Here is an 18,003-nt window from a genome sequence, read left to right on the forward strand (position 1 = left end):
GAACATCCCTGCACTGAGGCACGTGCCTTCCTTTCCTGCTAGAAACAAAACCACAATCTGGTGGGAAACAACTATAACTTTTAGAAGCTGCAGCCTCTGTTCTGTGCAGATAACTGCTGTCGAGACCAAACAAGCCACCTGGGAGTCCTGCTTCTGTCCATAGTATGGTTCGCTCATTTGGGTTCCTCCCCTCCCCCTGTAAAAGTCAACATTAGCATCTACCAAAGCCCAGCTTAACTGGTCTCTCTAAACTCCGTGTTGTCTTTTGGAGAACCTTGCTCAGACCAAAACATATTCACCCAAACTACAGGACTGAACCTGACCAATGAACCTCACAGCATACAAGGGCTTCTGAGCATTTCGGGAGACCTGAACAGATGTCTCTGTTCACGTTTCCTGTGTCCTATAGCTGGGTAACACGAGTAACACTTGTGTTTTATTAAAGCTGTTCTTTGGACAAGGATTTAGTCTACTGCAGTAAGACAGTTGGCGGTACAGGAGCACCATTCTTTAGTTTCCTGAACTTAGTGTTCAATACTGGGCTGTCTTGGAGGGACCGTCATGCAAGAGCAGGGTGAGAAGGGGTCTGGCCGTCTCATTTCCCTGGTGCTCTGAGGCCAGATCTGGTATATCATGACAAGCAAACCAACCATCAGAGGAGGAGGAGGTTGGTTCTGTAGCCCATAGTACAGGAACTTCTCCCGACACCCAGACGGGTCTGCAAGGAGGGGAACCTCTTCATCCTGGAAACACCGAACACCGATTCCTGCAACTCTCCTCTAAGGCAGATCCGTGTTTGTGCCTGTTCCTCTCCCGCAGGTGCTGTCCTTCCTACTCCTGATACTGCTCTTCTCTGAAATCCTCCCTGCAGCCGCCCTCTGCGGCAGAGGCAGGAAGGTGCTACGCCGAGACCCCCCCGCATGCTGTACAGCGCAGCCATGCTCTTCACAGTATTTGTGCGTATGGCCTGGCGGCTTTGGGGAGGGGGGGCTCACGCGAGGCTAATGCTCAGCTGGGATCACCTCAGACCCCCCCGCCGCGGGACTGCTGCCTTGGTGCGATTCCCTCTCTCCTTTGTGCCGTTCATTCCCCTCCCGTTGCTAGACTGTTGCCTCGCTCCTGCCTCTTGACTTCCGTCCTTCTTGCAGATCACTTCTGACTGACAAAGTTGCTTTGGATTCTGCTGGTGTTCCGGCTCCGCATCCACCACAGATCCGGCAAGCGCGTTCTCGTCTTTCTTCTGAAGCTGCTGGAGTCTCCGTGTTGACCTCAACAGCCGACCCGCTGGGCCCCACGGGCGGCGGCGTTCTCTGCCGGTCATCCGTGGCCACTCTTTCTCGGCTTATTTTCTAAGCACGTGTCACACCACACGGGTCGTGCCTGGGTAAGCAAAGCCGGGGAGCCTCACGCCGGGCTGCGCCGTGCCGTGCCTGCCTTTCGGCTCTCTCCCCGTCGCCTCCTTCCCTATACGTTGAACCAGCTGCTTGGCTTCAACACAAAAAGGCTCGCTGTGGCTCCTGACGTCCGCGCTGACCCTATTTCACCGGGCTGGACGTTCACGGGTCCGGTGTTGCCAGGCCCCTTCTGTCGCTGGGCCGCGGGCGGGAGGCACTGCAGGCGGCTGAAAGCGGCCGCGACCCCTGGGCCCGCCGAGCCCGGCCCCGGCGCGTCCCCGGGCCCGAGCGCCAGCCGGGGCCCGGGGCAGACCTGCCCCGTCTCCTCCGGCGTGGCCGCGGCGTGGGGGACGGCAACCAGCGGGGCGGCCCCGCAAGCCCCGGGCTGGGCAGGTCCGTCCCGGGCGGGGAGACCCGCGCGGCCGGGGTCACTGGGGCCGGGGGGGGGGTGTCTCGCTGGGGGGGGGGGCGCCGCCTGAACCCTCGCGGCCGCCGTCGGGGCGCGCGCGCGCTCGGGGGCGGGGCGGGGCGGGGCAGGGCGGCGCGGCGCGGCGCGGCGGGCACGCGGCGGCGGCGGGCCGGCGCAATGGCGGACTACCTCATCAGCGGCGGCACCGGCTACGTGCCCGACGACGGGCTGACGGCGCAGCAGCTCTTCAGCTGCGGCGATGGGCTCACCTACAAGTGAGCGGGGCCGGGGCCGGGGCCGGGGGCGCGAGCGCTGCGCGGGGCCGGGGGCGCGGGGCCGGTCCGGTCCGGTCCGGTCGCTGACGCCTCTCCCCTCGTTACCCCCCCAGCGACTTCCTCATCCTCCCGGGGTACATCGACTTCACGGCGGACCAGGTGGTGAGTGGCCGGGGCGGGGGAGCGGGCCGGGGGCCGGGGGCCGGGGCCCGGGGCCGGGGCCGCCGCTCACCCCCCGCCCGCCGCCTGCCTCCCCGCCAGGACCTGACCTCGGCGCTGACCAAGAGGATCACCCTGAAAACCCCGCTGGTCTCCTCCCCCATGGACACGGTCACCGAGGCCGGCATGGCCATCGCCATGGCGGTGAGTGCGGCCCCGCGGGGCGGGCGCGGCCTGCCGCTGCCCCGGGCGGGTCCCCTCTGCCGCCGTTACCGGGATGGCGGGGCGCTGGCCCGGGGCGGGGGTGGAAATGCTGTCTGAGGCACACGCGTGTCTGCTCTGGGGTCCCCTAAACGCTCCAGAGACCCCGCTGCAGCCCCCTCGGGGTGAAGCCGGGCCTCGTGCTTCTCCCCAGCACCCCCCGAGGCCGCGGGCAGGGAAGCCGTGCCCGCGGGCAGGCACCCCACCCGTCCCCCGCCTTGCCCCACTGGCTCCCCGAGGGCGGCCTGGGTGGTCCAGCTCTCCGTGCCCAGCTGCTGGATCCGCCCGGGGAAGGGCCGGGCGGTTCTTGCAGCGACTTACAGCCGCCTTTGTGTTACCAGCTGACAGGGGGAATTGGGTTCATCCACCACAACTGCACCCCGGAGTTCCAGGCCAACGAAGTGCGGAAGGTGAAGGTGAGTGGCTGGAACGGCAGTGCCGAACCGCGCTCGCAGGGCGCTTCGTGGAGGTGGGCGGTGGGGTTTGGCCCTAGTGAAGATGCTGTGGGAGGAGACCGTTAAAGTGTGCCGGATCTTGCTGTTTCGGAACAGGAGCGCTGCCGTGGTTGCCTGCACAAACCTCTTGTTGTGTGCCAGGTGCTGTCCCACATGCAGCTTGGGGTTTGAGAACTGCCAGGCTTCCTGGTGTGGGACTATTCCCCGTAATTTCAGGAAGGAGGTTAGCCTGGGAACTCTTGGGAATCTAATGCTACTTGGGTGAGCCTTGGTGCTGGTTTGGGAGTCATCCTGTCAGTGAGCACGTGGCCACGTTGCGTGGTTGCAGACCTTTGTGAGCGGCCGCAGTAACCACTGGGCACGTGTCCGGCTTCTGCTCGGTCTGGTGGTGCCGCTTAGCCTGGCTGCTGAATCTGCTGCTTTTCAGAAATACGAGCAAGGATTCATCACAGACCCCGTGGTGCTGAGCCCCAACGACCGAGTGCGAGATGTGTTTGAAGCAAAAGCTCGTCACGGATTCTGTGGGATTCCCATCACGGACAACGGGAAGATGGGGGGCAAGCTGGTTGGGATCATTTCATCTCGAGATATTGATTTCCTGAAAGAGTCGGAGCATGACCTGCCTCTCGGCGAGGTGAGAAGGGCTTGTGAGCAGCCGATGGATGCGAGCGTTGCCTTAGGAAGCAGTGTGGCTTGTGATAAGGAGAAGGGTGAGTGCGTGGCTGTGAGGATGCTGCACCAGCTGGAGGGAGCAGCTCCACGTTGGCTCTGCAGGTCCATCTTTAACTGTATTTCCAGGGGAGAGCGTCTCGTTCATTTACGCTCTCTCTGTGACTCTTGCAGTGCAGATAGAAGAGAGCGGCAGCGCAGTTAGCGTTCGCATGACTCCTCCTGCGGGGTTATCTTTCAGTGTTGTGGAAGCCATCCTCTCCACAGCTGGTGCTCTCCCCTGGTTCAGTCATTAATTCCTGGTGTTCCTGGCTGCTGCTGTGGCCCCATGTAGCGTGCTGGCGCCAGCCAGGGCTGTAGCAGCTGCACTGGGCCCAGCGAGCCCTCCAAGTGCCAGTCTTCCTGTTCTGGACTGCCCTTCCCTGTGTGCCTCATCTAGGCTACTTGCTCTTAAAAATAACCCCCTGAACTTGGAGACTGGCAGTTTAGCCTTTATAATGCTACACTGTCAAACTCCCCTCGTACAGAAAAACGTTCTCTGCGATGCCGATGTTGATTCCTGTTAGTTCTGGCATTCCCGTTACACGAGCTGTGTAACTGTAGATCTGCGGCGCTGTCAGGTTACACCACCGCTGCCTCTTGGCCAGGCTCTGCTCTTGACTCACGACTATTTTTAGCTCTTGCTGACCGAACCTGGTATCACATGCTCATCCCTGTTTGGTTTGAAATCGCCTATAAATACCTGTAACAAGAATCTTAAACCGGGAGTAGGTTATAAAAGTGCACATGGCCCTTTGAAGCGATGCTGGCCCATTCAGAGGAACCAGATAAGAATCTCCTCTCATCCTTTACGTGGATTGTTCAGCGCTGCAAAGTTGGAAGCTTCCCGCTGATAGCGTTTGGTGCTTGCCTCTGTCACCAGGCAAGGCTAAGGAGATGAATGGTCTCCTAGATCTCTCCCCAGCTGCCATCCAGCAGTCGTCTTGCTGAGCCGTTTGTTGCCATCCAGTTGAACACACGGGTCTCCTGTAGCTTGGAAAGCTCGTGGATCCTGCAGGCTTAGGGAGTGTGTTGGGATATGTCTGTGATTCCTCAGGCTTTTCCTGAGATGTGGGTTCTGTCACAGACAGGATTTTGGGTGGATGCAGGTGGGGTGAACCTCTTTCCTGATTCAAAGTGTCTGTTCTTACGGTATAAATAACTAAAACATTCCCTCTTTTCTTTGTTGTGCGCAACTAATCTACCTTCCTTGAGGGTTAGAGTGTTCCCTTTTAGCTTTGCCTGGCCTTCTCGAGTAACCTTTTATGAAAACATCCCATGTGAAGTTTGTGATCGCAGAACGCCGTGGGTGGGAAGGGGCCTCAAGGTCTCTTGACAAGCCTTCTGCTTGAGGCGCCTTCAGCTGGAGCAGGTTGCGTGGGGCCGTGTCCGAGTCTCCAAGGATGGAGAGGTTTCACTGCCTCTCTGGGCTGCTCTTCCAGTCTTTGACCACTGTTGTGGTAAAAGCTTTTTTCTGTACACCATATCAGATGTTCCCGTGTTCCAGCTTGTGTCCATAGCCCCTTGCCTTTCCGCTGTGTTTTGGTGCTTGTTTGTCAAGAGTGAGCGTGGGTGAGCGTGTTTGTTTGGATTGAAGCGGCTCCTTTGCCCCGTTGACCTTGCCAGCAGCAGCGGTGGGTTATTCTGAGCAGAGCCCTTCCAGAGCCTGTGTGCTGGGGATCGCTGCCTGAAAATGAGCTTGGGGGTAGCGTTTCTGCCAGAACAGCATGGGACTCTGGAGGTGTCTCCAGCCCTTATTTGCCTGCGCTCTATTAAAAGGGAAGGCTGTTTGGGTGACATCCCAAACAAGGGTCATCTGAGAGTCGTCCCTTGTTTCTAGGTGCTCTCCCTCGGCTTGCTGAGGCCCTCTGCCATCTCCTGTTTTCACTACACCGATGGACTTGGGGGCTGATGGCCGCTGCTTGCATGGGGACAGCACATTGGAGGCTGTTCCTGTGTGTTTCTGGAGGCGTGTTGCTGTGCTGTGGGCTCCTTTGTCTGTAGAGCACTCCCACACGGCTGCTGCGGAGCGTTTCACGTGGGCAGAGGGGTTCGGTATTTTCAGATCAGTGCGAAGGAGTTCTTGTGACTTTTTATCTTCTCTCTCCCACTAGATTATGACAAAGCGGGAGGATCTTGTTGTGGCCCCGGCTGGCGTAATGTTGAAAGAAGCGAATGAAATTCTGCAAAGGAGTAAAAAAGGTACTTGCGAACGTCTGCGGCGTGAGGAAGAGCCATGGAAGCGCTGGGCTGGGAGCAGTAGTGGGTGAATGTGGGCACGCGTCCGTGTGTGGGTGGAACATGGAAGGGCTGCGTTCCAGCACGAGGAGAGGACAGTGAGGAGAGAGTGCCCGCAGCCTTCTGCCAGGGTACAGAGTTCACAAGCGTTCATCTCAAATCTGTTTGAAGTTGAGGGATTCTTGGCAGCCCAGGAGCTGAAGAGCGCCTGGCTGTCCAGCCACACGTCTTCAGTGTTCTATCCTGGCCTTCACATTTTGGCACTCAGTTCAGCTCTGTTAGGGTTTGGTAGTTTGACTTTTAACACAGTGTCATGGGTCTGATCGTTAAAAAAGATGCACTTTTTCTATGGTCAGAGTGAGGATAGCGAGTCCTTCTCCAGTCCTGCAAACTCCTTGCTCTGTTTCCCGAGCCAGGGCTGCTGGCATCCGTGGCCAAGCAGGATTTGGTAACGCACCTCTTTGAGTCTCCACCTTGTACCAGTTGCTGCCTGCCTGATGCTCCTGGTCTGCCGCGCTGCTCCGGGCTAACATCTGTCTCCTGCAGAAATCTGCAGCGATGTTCTTTCTGTTTGTTTCAAGGCAAGCTGCCAATTGTTAATGAAGATGACGAGCTGGTGGCTATAATTGCCCGCACCGACCTCAAGAAGAACCGGGACTACCCTCTGGCTTCTAAGGATTCCAAGAAGCAGCTGCTCTGTGGTGCCGCTATCGGGACCCACGAAGATGACAAGTACCGGCTGGACCTCCTGGTGCAGGCTGGCGTGGATGTGGTAGTGCTGGTGAGCCACCCACAGGCATCACATTGGCCTGGGGGGTTGGGATGGGCTGAGGATCCGATTTGAATGAATCCCTCTGACAGTGGGGCAGCAGCATGGCACTTACTGTCTTCGTTACAGGCCCTTCTGTGTTAGAATATGGCAGTCTGTTGACCTCTCAGACTCGTTCAGGTTGGAGTCCTCAAATAAGAGGGATTCCTCTTGCCTGGGAACTTACTCACCTTGAGTGAGTATGTAGGGTGCATCGAAGACCTGAAGGCTGAGAAGAGAAATGCTGTCAGTTAATACAGGGTCTTCTACAAATGCTTCTTGCAGTCTGCCGCCGTCCTCTCTGACATTCCTAACTAGTTTTGAATATTTGGCTTCTTACAGTTTCTTACAGTTTTCCCTTCAGTTCAGTGTTTGTCACCATGTTACTCTCTTAACGGCCTCATGTTCAGGAGTGGTCAGCCCAGAGCTGCTCTGCTGGCCTGTAAGCTTTCGGGCACAGTGGTCACTGCCTGTATTTGCACATTGTTTTCTCATCGATTGTTAGCTTGCAAGTTCACCGTGCTCTGAGGGCATGGCCGAGCAGCGTTGCAGCTGGAAATGTTTAACAAACACCGCGAGCTGGCCGGGTCACGGAGATTGGCAGGGCCTGAGCGCTCGGTGGTCGACATCTGGTATTTCAGCTGCCCTGCTGCGCAGCAGGGAGAGATGCATCCCCCCACCAGACCTTCTGGGTTTCACAAGGAACATTCACCATTTCACCTGTAGTTTGAGACAGGGCTGACGGTGTCCTGGTGGTAGAGCCAGACGGTTATTACCTGCAGCCAGATGTGCTGCTTGTTGCCTACTGTAGAAGCCACAGGATTTAAACATGAAGGATGTTACTGAAGTCTTTATGATAAACTGCCTTGCTCAGGGAAGGTACGTTATTGTCTTGGCAGCAGCTTCTCCTCTGGTTCTGTGCTCAATTTGGGGAGTATTTTGCCTATTTAGCCAGCTTAGCAAGAGACCCCAGTAGGCAGAGTGAAGATCTGAGGCTCTTCTGGAGCTGTATTTGTAATCTTTTGCAGAAATTCTGGTTGAAATTGGTTTTCTTTCTGTTGCAGGATTCCTCTCAGGGGAACTCCATCTTCCAGATCAATATGATAAAATATATTAAAGAGAAATATCCCAACCTACAAGTTATTGGAGGAAACGGTAGGCATGTGTTGAAGACTGTTCTTGTCTTTAAAGTATGTTTGCTGCTTAGACATAGAGGGAGCTGCAGGGACGTGGATGAAATGATCCTCTTGGTAAATGTCTGTGAACTTGAAATTGTTTCCTCTGGCTTGTGGAACAGAGCAAGACCACTCTGCAGACACAGGGCAGTACCCTACTGCTGCCACAGCTGCAAATATTTTGAAACCTTTGTTTTGCAGCACAGTGCGCTGCAGTCCTCTAGCCTGTTACACATTAGCTTCTTTTACACACCAGTTTAACATTTTGGATAATAATGTGGAAATCTAATGGAAATTTTCCCTGCCTCTTGACAGCAGAGTTCAGCAGTCCTTGTCTTTACCTGGCTGGTGTGTTACTGGTGCTGCTGTTAGCCTGTGCTCTGCCCTCCCTACATGGTGTGGCCCAAAGAGTGCTTGGCACCACGCGGTGACCTCTGCTACCTCAGCCTTTGGGTGTAAGCATGTTGCAGAGTAGCCTAAAGGGCCAGTGTCATCTCGCCCACTGGGGACAGCTGGGGCAGAAACTCACTGCTGCTTTTGCAGATAGGCCTGGCAGCAGCGGACAGCCAGGCCTGGCTCTGACACAGGCTGGTGCCCTGGGTAGGGGATGTTTGCAGCCACGGGGGAAGCACCAGAGCAGAGCAGTGTCACTTGCAAATCTGCTTGTCTCTCTTCAAACCAGTTTCTGCTCCCCACAGTTGTGACCGCTGCTCAGGCCAAGAACCTCATTGACGCAGGGGTCGATGCCCTGAGAGTCGGGATGGGCAGTGGCTCCATCTGCATCACACAGGAAGGTGAGAGAGATCAGCTATCTCCTAAATAGGCTGAAGACATCTGTTTAATAGAGATTCCCTGCTGAAAAGCAGCGTAGTCAGGATGGACTTCTCCCGTTGTAAGGGCAGTGTCCAACAGCAAGCCATCTATCACCCGCTTCGTCCAGGACGTTCTCATCACCTGGGTCAAACCTTTGGGGTGGCAGCAGCAGCAAAGGCATTTCCCAGTACTGACTGAGACTGAGTAGAGCAGGTGTGGCACGTGCGGCTTTGCCCAAGAGGAGCCGCTGGCTTGGTGTGGGATGGGGCTGGCGGGCAGCTCTGCAGGGAGAGGGGCTTACTGGATCCCCAGAGCTGACGGGTGAAGTGCACTGGGCCGTCTGCACTCCCCTTCCCTCTGGCAGCAGTGTGCGTGATGCTTGAGTATTGGTCTGCTGGGCTTGGTACCTTTCTGCAATTTCCAGGCCGCGATGGGATTTCTGGCCGTTGTCTCTGCGGTTAGCTGGAGCTTGTGTGGGGCAGAGGCCATGTTACCCTTGGTTAAAAGGTGGAGAGGGGTGTCCCCAGGGCCTGGAGAAAGGCTGCCTTGAGGACAGTCCTCGTGTTTTGAACCTGGCAGGTGAGATGCAGAGGCGGTGCAAGGCGCTGCAGCCCACGAGCACAGCCCCTCTCTGCTTTGCTCCTTGGTCCTTGCCACGGGAGGCAGCAAGAGGGTAGCTGATGGCTGAAGGTGCTGCATTAGCTCCGCTGATTCCAGCGCGGAGCCTTCGAGCAGCCCTGGACCTAGGCTGCGTTCCTGCTTTGCCTGCCGTGGGAGCACTGGCTGCGGGGGGTTTCCCAGTCAGGGCAGCCTGTCTCGGGTGACCTTTCTAGGGAGGTTGCGGTGTCCTTGGGCTGATGCTTCCATAGCCAGAGCAGAACCAGGATGCACGTGTCCTACTCTGGCTCCAAGGCAGAGGACCCGCTGAGGCATGCTCCGTTCTGCAGCGTGGTGAACGTCTCCAGAGGGTGCCTCTCCCAGTTGCCGCGGGAGGTGGGGTTGGGTGCTGGTTTTGGGGAAGAAACAGAGCAGGGTAGAATGTGGTGCTTCACAGGAGACGTGGTTGCAAAACTCTTAACCGCAGCTCCCTGGGTTTTTGGCCCTCTTAGGGCAAGAACTCTGGCTCTTTGGATTGGGGGGGGTCAGGTCACCTCTCTGGATGGCTGCTGGGGTAGGGCGAGCATGCGCTCTGCACAGCCAGGCCTGGCTGGCTTGGATCTGGCCTCTGGCTTGGCTCGGGCTAGGAAGGTCAGCTCTGTCCCACACCGTATGCTCTGCCTAGTAGCAGGTCACTGCTGGGGTCCTTTGTTCTGCTGCTGTTCTTCTGTCTCTAAAATGTGTGTGTTTGTTTTTGTTTAGCTGCTCCAAAGATCCCTCCAGACCTAAAGTCCCACAGCCCCAAATGCCCTTCTACTGTCACGGGCACCTATAGTAAGTCACTTGCCCTGTTCCCAACCCTAATTATGTGTCTTGAAGCAGGACCCTGATTTGGCTGCACATGGCCCTACTGCTTGTTTGAGAATAATTTAGCTGTAGATGCACTTGGGGTTTTGTGGCTTTGGATACTGGTTTTGAATCTGAAGTGGAAGCTGAGAAGCCTTTCTGAATTCCTAAAGCAGGGTCTGAATTGTCAAAGCTGAGGGCACTCAGGCTTGTCCACCCTCCACTCCAAAATCCAGTTCAGGAGCCTGACTGAGCTTTCTGGCTGCATCTTCTGGATCTCTAGCTGGGCGTGCCCCCACTGATCCAGTGCTGGGAGGTGATCCCTGAGCAGTCCTCGATCTAAATCTGGCCCCAGTTGTGGGGAAGTTGTGCACTGGCTAAGCTTCACTTGGAGCTAGCTCCCCTGGGGTTACAGAGGGGCTTAACTGCGTATGGCCACCTTGGCAGCTGCGTACCAGAACCACATCTTTCCCCACTGACGCCTGATCCTCATGTGGAGAGACAGGGCTCTTCTGCCCAACACAGGGTGCAGCTTTGTCTGCTCTGTACCTCTCTGATGCTGCCGCATCAAGCAGCCACCCGAGGCAAGCCTTGGGTTTTGCCCTTTCTCCTAGTTTTGACGCACCTCAGAGGGAAAGAGGTTTCTGTTGAAGATCCCGGAAGGTTTTCTCTAGCAGCTGATCTTGTAGGGCCACCCTTTGCAGATACACTAAAAAAGACAAACCCCTCACCCTGACCACTCGGCGTGTGTGTGCTCTGAACCCTGCTTTGGAAGCCTGTGCTCTGAAGCTGTGGCGCTGGGCACTGGGACAGTCGGAACGGTGCGATGCTCCCAGGGGCCCTGAGCCAAGCTGTTCCTTAAAGGGCTGGTCTCCGTGGTCACTGTTGTGAGGTTTCTGCAGGCCCTGCACTGCCTATGGCACAGTTCTGTAGGCACCGGGCTCTAGAGCCTCCAAAATCAGGTGCTTCTCTCCACAGAGCTCTTCCTTGCAGCGTTTTGCAGCCGCAATGTGGCCTTTAGCAGTGTGGTACCGAGCGAGACCATCTCTTTAAGACTAACGGCATTCATGTTATAGCTGGCAGACTCTCCCTGGCTGGCTGAGCCCTAGCTTAACAATGAGTTTTGTTCAATTAAAATCAGTTCTTTCACGATCTCAGCCTGGAGTCTGGCTTCCCTCTCTCAGCAGCTGCTGCTGAGCACTGGGAACAGAGCAACTGCAGACTCCCGGCCTCGGCAAACCTCTGCCAGGGATGTGCGCTGCCAGTGCTGCTGCCAGGCAGGCTAAACCACACCTGGAGTTCACGCTCCAAAGTACTAATCCTGCATGGCCATAATCTTACCTGGTGTATCGGACTAACTGTGACTGGAGAAAAGGCTTCCAGTTAATTGTGGGGAAGGGAAGTCTCCCTGAGAGAAGCTTATCTCGGCATACTTGCATGCCTGTGGCTGACAGATGTGTTAAAAGACGTGCCCTGCGCTGGTTTTCCCCGCGTACAACAGGAAGCCTCTTAACTGCTAGTGACTGGGAAGAGCAGGTAAATCCAAAGCTAGTAACTCCCTTCCCATGGGGCAGCTAAACTTGACAGAATCCTTGCTACGTTGCAGGGCAGGAACATAAATTATTTCCTGTAAGCCATCAAATCACCCTGCCCGTTTCCTTTTCCACTGCTGCATGTCTGTTTGTGTGTGTGCAGATGTATATGTGTATATATATAAAAATATATATATACATACATATACATACCAGCTCTCTCCCAGCCAGCTGCCTTTCCTTGCAAGAAACACATCATACAGCTGCTGGGTATACGGAGAAGGGGTCTGGCACTGCTAGGAGGGAGCGAGCGGCGGAACATGGCTACGTGCCAGGGATGCTCTGGAGAGGGGCTTTTGGAGTCTGCTCTGCTTCCTTCCCAAGCTCCCCACGTCTGCTGTGCACCAGGATGAGCTGCGAGTCTCTGCTGATCCCAGACATTCGATCAAAGACCCCAGTCCCAAGGTCACCCACAGCTTTTTGGAGTCAAGGGCCATGAGGATGTCCCAACAGGCATCTCCTGGGCATCCGCTTCTCTTGCAACTCGGCCTAGGGAAGAAGCATCCAGGGATTTGTGCGTTCCCGAGTGCTGGAGCATGTGTGTGCTGGAAGCCTAAAGGGCCTGCTAGGGAGGGAACGTGCTGCTGCGTGGGAGCTGACCCTTTCTCTGCTCTCTCCCCACCTGTAGTGCTGGCGTGCGGCCGCCCCCAGGCCACAGCGGTGTACAAGGTGTCCGAATACGCCAGGAGATTCGGCGTCCCCGTGATTGCAGATGGAGGGATCCAGACGGTTGGGCACATCGCAAAGGCCCTCGCACTCGGGGCCTCCACAGGTGAGCAGCACGTTGGGCGACTGGGTCGTGCATGTTGTAGGGAGTCTCCTGGGAAGGGTTTCCGTACGGCATTTGATTCTGGGCACGAGGGCGTATACCTGCAGGTGGCTGGGGGCATGGGGGGGGTCTGTGCCCAGGGACCCTGAGGTTTTTTGCGGCTACAGCCTTCCTGCTGCTGACGTGCTGCTCTTGATCTCTTGTGCCAGTGATGATGGGCTCTCTCCTGGCTGCCACCACGGAGGCCCCAGGTGAATACTTCTTCTCGGATGGAATTAGGCTGAAGAAATACCGTGGCATGGGCTCACTAGATGCCATGGACAAGAACTTGGGCAGCCAGAACCGGTATTTCAGGTAAGAGATGGTGCTTTGGGGCAGCAAATCAAGCTTTTGGGGTTTCTCTGCTTCACAAACTTCCTTGATTTGTGCTCCCATGCAGCGAGACGGACAAAATCAAAGTGGCCCAGGGGGTCTCTGGCGCAGTGCAGGACAAGGGCTCTATCCACAAGTTCATTCCATACCTGATTGCTGGGATCCAGCATTCCTGCCAGGATATTGGTGCCAAGAGCCTGACCCAAGTCCGGTGAGTCCTTCCCTTCGCTTGTGCTCTGGTTAGGCCACAGTGCTGCCATTTGGGGTCTCTGGGCAAGCTGTACCCATGCTGTGGTGTGTTCTGCATGGTCTGACCTCGCTGTAGCCTTCGTCTCCAGTGGGCGCTGCGTCATAGATCTGCCAGCCCCAGGGATGCAGGAGCACGGGCTCCTGTGGCATATTCTGCTGGTTGGGCCTGAAATGTCGGGGTTCCCTTACTCCGCCTGGCTCTTGGGAGCACAGCAAAGACCATTCTGGCCGCAGCTGGAGGAACTAGTGTCCCTTGTCCCAGCTGCTCCAGCTGAACGTGTGCACTGTCCTCCCTGGACTCTGGCTGGCACGTGACAGGTGTCCTTTCCCCCCAGAGCCATGATGTACTCGGGAGAGCTGAAGTTTGAGAAGAGGACGACATCTGCCCAGGTGGAGGGAGGGGTGCATGGCCTCCACTCGTAAGTGCTGCTGGCAGGACCCCTGTCTCCCTGGGGTCGGCGTTGGGGGGGAGTTAAGTGCTGCTGTCCTGTGCCTCAGCTGGCAAGCCAGCACGCTGCTGGCTTCAACTCCTGCTGCGCAGCTGGGCTGAGGCGCAGCCTGTTGTCTGGCCCGGGCCAGTGCTCCTCTTGCAGCAGGGCACGAGCAGACGAGCTGCTCGCTGCCAGTGTGCCGGGGCTTTTCCCCACCATGGGCCAGCAGGCCAGGAGCCGTTCCTAACTGCACCTTTGGTCCTTGCCCTGGTCAGGCGGGTCAGTAAAAGGGCTCTCCGGTTTGCTGCTCCCCTCACAGGTATGAGAAGCGCCTCTTCTGAAGGAGGCCTGTCTGTGTCTGTCATCGTGCCACTCAGCCCTGTGCCACCCCGCGCGGGAGCTGCTCTTGCTGCAGAAGTGCCATTACTCTGTGGGCTGCCTGGAGCTCCGTGTGTCCCTTGGCTGCTTCATCACCACCTGAGAGGGCCCACCCCCTGCCCAGGAGCAGTGATCCTGGGCTGGTGCCTGGAGCCTTGCACGCGTTGGCCGTGTTTTACAATAAAAGGAAAAGATGTGCAGTTGGTGTCAGCCCGGAGCCCCTCTTCCTTCTGTACTGCCCTTGTTCTCCTTCCCTGGCTCTCTCCTTCGCTTCCTGCACCCTCTCAGGAGCAGCTGATGGCCCCAGAAGGGACACTGCGTGTCAGGGGGAACGGGGAGGGGACAGGACAGCCCCTTGACAGGGCTGAGTGGATAATGCGGTGTGGAGTGTTTAAAAAAAAAAACAAACCTTCCTGAGAGCAGAAAAAAGTGGCTGCTGGGCAAGAAAGCAAATGGATTTTACAGGGCTGTTAGCTACTGCTGGGACCTGCCCGACCCAGCAGCAGCTGCCAGGCTGCCGCAGGACCCTGTGCCAGGTCCAGCTGCTGCAACGATAAGCATGTAGGTGCTTGTGTGTGATGTGCGCACCCACCCAGACACCCCTGGAAATGCGCTGCGCTGCAGCTGCTTACACACACCAGGCCCTTGTACCTGTACCTTCCCGTGCTTGCTCCTCACCAATCCACCTTTCTCCTTCCCTTTGTTTCTTCCCCTAACCATCCCATACTGTCCCCCACAACCCCCCAGATGCTCGTCCCCACGTTGCCCCAGCAGCTGCACCCCTTGGGCTGGCTGGTGCAGGCGCTACAGATCACTTGTACTGTTTGTTTGCCAGAAGGCATGTGGACAAGGAACTTGGAACGGCACAACTGAGAGCTCACGGGCTTATAAAGGAGCCGGGGTTTGCGTTTCTGCATGCCTGACCAGTGCAAACCTCCCCTGCATGGCCAGGTTACCTGTGCTTGCAACACCAGGTGCCAAAGGTGTTTTACATGTGTATCAGGCCCCCCCCCCAACACATGCAAATGTCACTCTGCCGAAGAGCGCGTGTTTACTGTCAGCATTTTGTGTCTCTAATGTTGTTGACTGAAAAAAAAGAATCACTCCGCAGCATGGCAGTGTCAGATTTACACATGCTAAAACCAGAGCCTTGAATTACAGCATAATGGTGTTGGTGTCAAACATTCATTAATGCAGCTGGCTTGTTAAGCAAAGCTAGCCCATGGCCTGCCTCAAGGCTGGGGACCGCAGCCGCATACCCCCTCCTTGGACCCACGGAGGCAGCAGGGTTTGGGGAGCGAGGCTGCGATTCGGTACGTGTACCCCCCACCCTACCCCCAGGGGTGGCATCCACAACCATGAGCCAGTGCAAGATGGGGCGGGGGGCAGTGACCCTCTCTGTGTGCCCTGCTTGAGCCATGAGCCTGCAAGGGAGATGGGGTGCAGCACCTAGTGCTGAGCCGGGACCGACTGCAGCTCGAGGCTTCACAAGGGACACGGGTGCTGGGGGGGGGGGTACAAAACCCCACAGGAGAGCCCGGGGCAGGCCAGCGCCAGCTGGGACGCACCAGTTGCCAGTGCTGGCCGTGCCCAGGGAGCTGCTGGCAGGTGGTGACCCCAACACCGCGCACGCTGCCCAGGGAGCTGTGATGGCCAACACAGCCACCACCTGGCCAGCTCTGCAGGGGCGGCGAGCACGCGCAGCCTGATGGTGCATTACAGCCCCCCTCTGCTGTGCATTAACCAACATGCAATTGCCTTGTACTTCCAATTTACATGTATTTTCCTTCTGGAGCCCCAAACATACCCAGGGGCGTGCAGCTCACCCCGCCAGCCTCCACCCTGCCTCGGGGTGATGGCTTCCTGCTGCCAAGGCAGAGCAGCAGGGCCGCGGTTGCAGTGCTGTCGGCAACGCTCGGGCCTCGCGCTGTGCCCTGCAGCCCCCAGCACTGGGCAAGGTGGCCGGGAAGCCAGGGACTTTAGGGCAGAGCCAAGCCCGCGCATTTCACAATACCCTCCTGTGTGCAGAGAGCCACCACCCAGCCACAGCCGGGCTCCGACAGTTTAGTCCAAAGCATTTCTCCGCCGGGGGTGGTGACGGCTGGGGGCTCCAGGCAGGGAAGAGGAAGAGCTGCTCAGCCCGTGGCAGGCAGAGCCTACATCCCCATGTAGGTACCCCGCGGAGGGATGAGCCCAGCAGCTGCCACGCGCTTTTCACTTGTTAGGAAGTTGAAGGTTGCGCACGCATTTGGCTGTGAAATAGAAAAAGGAGGGAGTGAAGCCCCAGGCCTCGGGCAGGAGATGCAGCCCTTCCCCATGGGGCACATGACCCCCTCCCTCCTGCCTGTCCCCGGGCGGGCAGAGGCCTGGGGGGGGACTCCCAGTGGCCACCACCCTCCTCTTCACTGGGGTGCTGCCTGTGCACACCCCTCTGCACACCCCTCCTCACCGTGTCCTGCACCTCCACAGCAATCCTGCACTCCCGCATCTGCTTCAGCACGGCGGGGTGGAGCCGCTCCACCCTGTCTCCTGTGCCCAGCACCAGGATCTCTGCAACCAGGACACGACCGCAGGCAAGGGTGGGCAGGGCTGCACTGGGGCTGCCTCAGCCCAGACCTGCCCTCCCTGCAGGGACCAACAGCTCCCCCACAGCCGCCCCTACAGGAGCCCAAATGAGGGGGAAGCCGGCCCCGCTGTGCCCCTCCAGCTGCTGCTGCAGAGCAGAACAATGCCAGAAAGCAGCTCCCTCCCCCAAAACGCTGGCAGGGCACTGCGGGGTGGGCTGGGGCAGAGCTGAGATGGCCCCAAGGGGCAGCCGGGCCCCAGCAGCCCAGCACAGCTCAGGAGCCAGCTCGGGCAGGCTGTGACAGCGCAGGGCCCCGGCCGCCCCACGTACCTATTTGGGGCTCCAGCAGCCGGAATAGCGACAGACTCTCATGCGAGATGTCCCTGTAGGAGCCAACCTGCGGGGACACGGAGGGCACTGAGCTGGGCAGAACCCCCCCCCCGGGGCGGTCGCCCACAGCGCGGGTGGGGGCCGAGCAGCCCCTGCCCCACGGCCGGGCACTCACGTTCCACTGGAGGATGGCGCGGGGCAGGATGGCGCAGGGCCCCACCACCAGGTCCCCGCTGACGGTGAAGCCGCGGCTGGTGTAGCCCTCGATGAACATGGTGTTGGGGGACTCCCGCTCCAGCACCGTCACCCGCGTCCGCTGGTAGAGCTCGTCGTCCGCCGGTGTGAGGCGGTGAGCCCGGCACGGCGCTCTGCGGGGACGGGGAGCGGCTCGGACACGTGGGGCCCACGGACACCCCACAGCCACCACACACCAGCCCCACAGCGAGCCCCACGGACGCCCCACAGCTACCCCCCGGCAGCCCCACAGAGATCCCCACGGTCACCCCACAGCGATCCCCACAGCCGCCCCACGGGCACCCCACAGCGATCCCCCGTCAGCCCCACGGCCACTGCCCCTGGGGCCACACGGCGATCTCCCCTGCCCAGCCCCAGGGTGACAGCCACGGCCCCGGTGCCGGTGCCCGTACCCGCCCGGCGCCCGCCGTGCCGCCGGGCCCAGCAGCCGCAGCGCCGCCACCGCCATGGCCGCGCCGCCACCGGAAGCGCAGTGCGGCCCCGCCCCCTCTCCGCGCCCCCTGGCGGCCGCCGCCGGCGCCGCTGACCGGGCTGGGACAGCGGCACCGGGGGCGGGAGCGGGGCCGGCCCGGGGCCCCTCAGGGCTCCCACCTCCTGCCGGGGGGGGCGGTGGGGAGGGACGCACACACACCCGCCACCACCCTCCCCCGGGCCCGGGCCCGCCCCGACCTGGTGCGCCCGGGGCGGGCTGCGGCCGGCGCCGGAGCGAAACCGAAAGCGGCGGCGGGGCGGGGAGCGGCACGGCGGGTGCGGAGCGCCGGGGGCACCGCGGGCTGCGCTGCCCCGGCCCTGCCCCGGCGGCGCGGGGGTCCCGCCCGGGGCGCCCAGATCCCCGCCGCCGGGAGGGCCGCGGACCGGTCCGGGCTGCTGCGCCGGAGGCTGCGGGGCCGGAGGTGAGAGGGGGGCGGGCGGCTCCCGGTCCC

General features: G+C 58.9%; 2 protein-coding genes across 3 annotated transcripts; one reads left to right on the top strand and one right to left on the bottom strand.

Annotated features, from left to right (window-relative positions):
* Positions 1 to 1,960: 1,960 nt before the first annotated feature.
* IMPDH2 (inosine monophosphate dehydrogenase 2) lies at positions 1,961 to 14,139 on the top strand. Of its 2 annotated transcripts, XM_076346496.1 has the most exons (15): positions 1,961 to 2,078; positions 2,192 to 2,240; positions 2,340 to 2,441; positions 2,840 to 2,914; positions 3,381 to 3,587; positions 5,776 to 5,863; positions 6,481 to 6,680; positions 7,772 to 7,862; positions 8,581 to 8,676; positions 10,055 to 10,126; positions 12,359 to 12,502; positions 12,709 to 12,853; positions 12,939 to 13,082; positions 13,456 to 13,539; positions 13,871 to 14,139. In XM_076346496.1, exons 1-15 carry the CDS (start codon positions 1,981 to 1,983, stop codon positions 13,890 to 13,892), a joined length of 1,617 nt encoding a protein of 538 aa, XP_076202611.1. In that variant the 5' UTR covers positions 1,961 to 1,980; the 3' UTR covers positions 13,893 to 14,139. The 2 variants fall into 2 exon arrangements, with proteins under 2 accessions (XP_076202611.1, XP_076202612.1); XM_076346497.1 differs by lacking the exon at positions 10,055 to 10,126.
* Positions 14,140 to 15,688: 1,549 nt separating this feature from the next.
* On the bottom strand, positions 15,689 to 17,538 carry NDUFAF3 (NADH:ubiquinone oxidoreductase complex assembly factor 3). The gene is made up of 5 exons (XM_076346500.1): positions 17,473 to 17,538; positions 17,001 to 17,193; positions 16,826 to 16,892; positions 16,379 to 16,479; positions 15,689 to 16,181 (listed from the first exon to the last, which is right to left on the bottom strand). Exons 1-5 carry the CDS (start codon positions 17,526 to 17,528, stop codon positions 16,086 to 16,088), a joined length of 513 nt encoding a protein of 170 aa, XP_076202615.1. The 5' UTR covers positions 17,529 to 17,538; the 3' UTR covers positions 15,689 to 16,085.
* Positions 17,539 to 18,003: the final 465 nt, after the last annotated feature.

This window comes from Aptenodytes patagonicus, chromosome 8 (assembly GCF_965638725.1).
Source record: "Aptenodytes patagonicus chromosome 8, bAptPat1.pri.cur, whole genome shotgun sequence".
Classification (NCBI taxonomy): domain Eukaryota; kingdom Metazoa; phylum Chordata; class Aves; order Sphenisciformes; family Spheniscidae; genus Aptenodytes; species Aptenodytes patagonicus.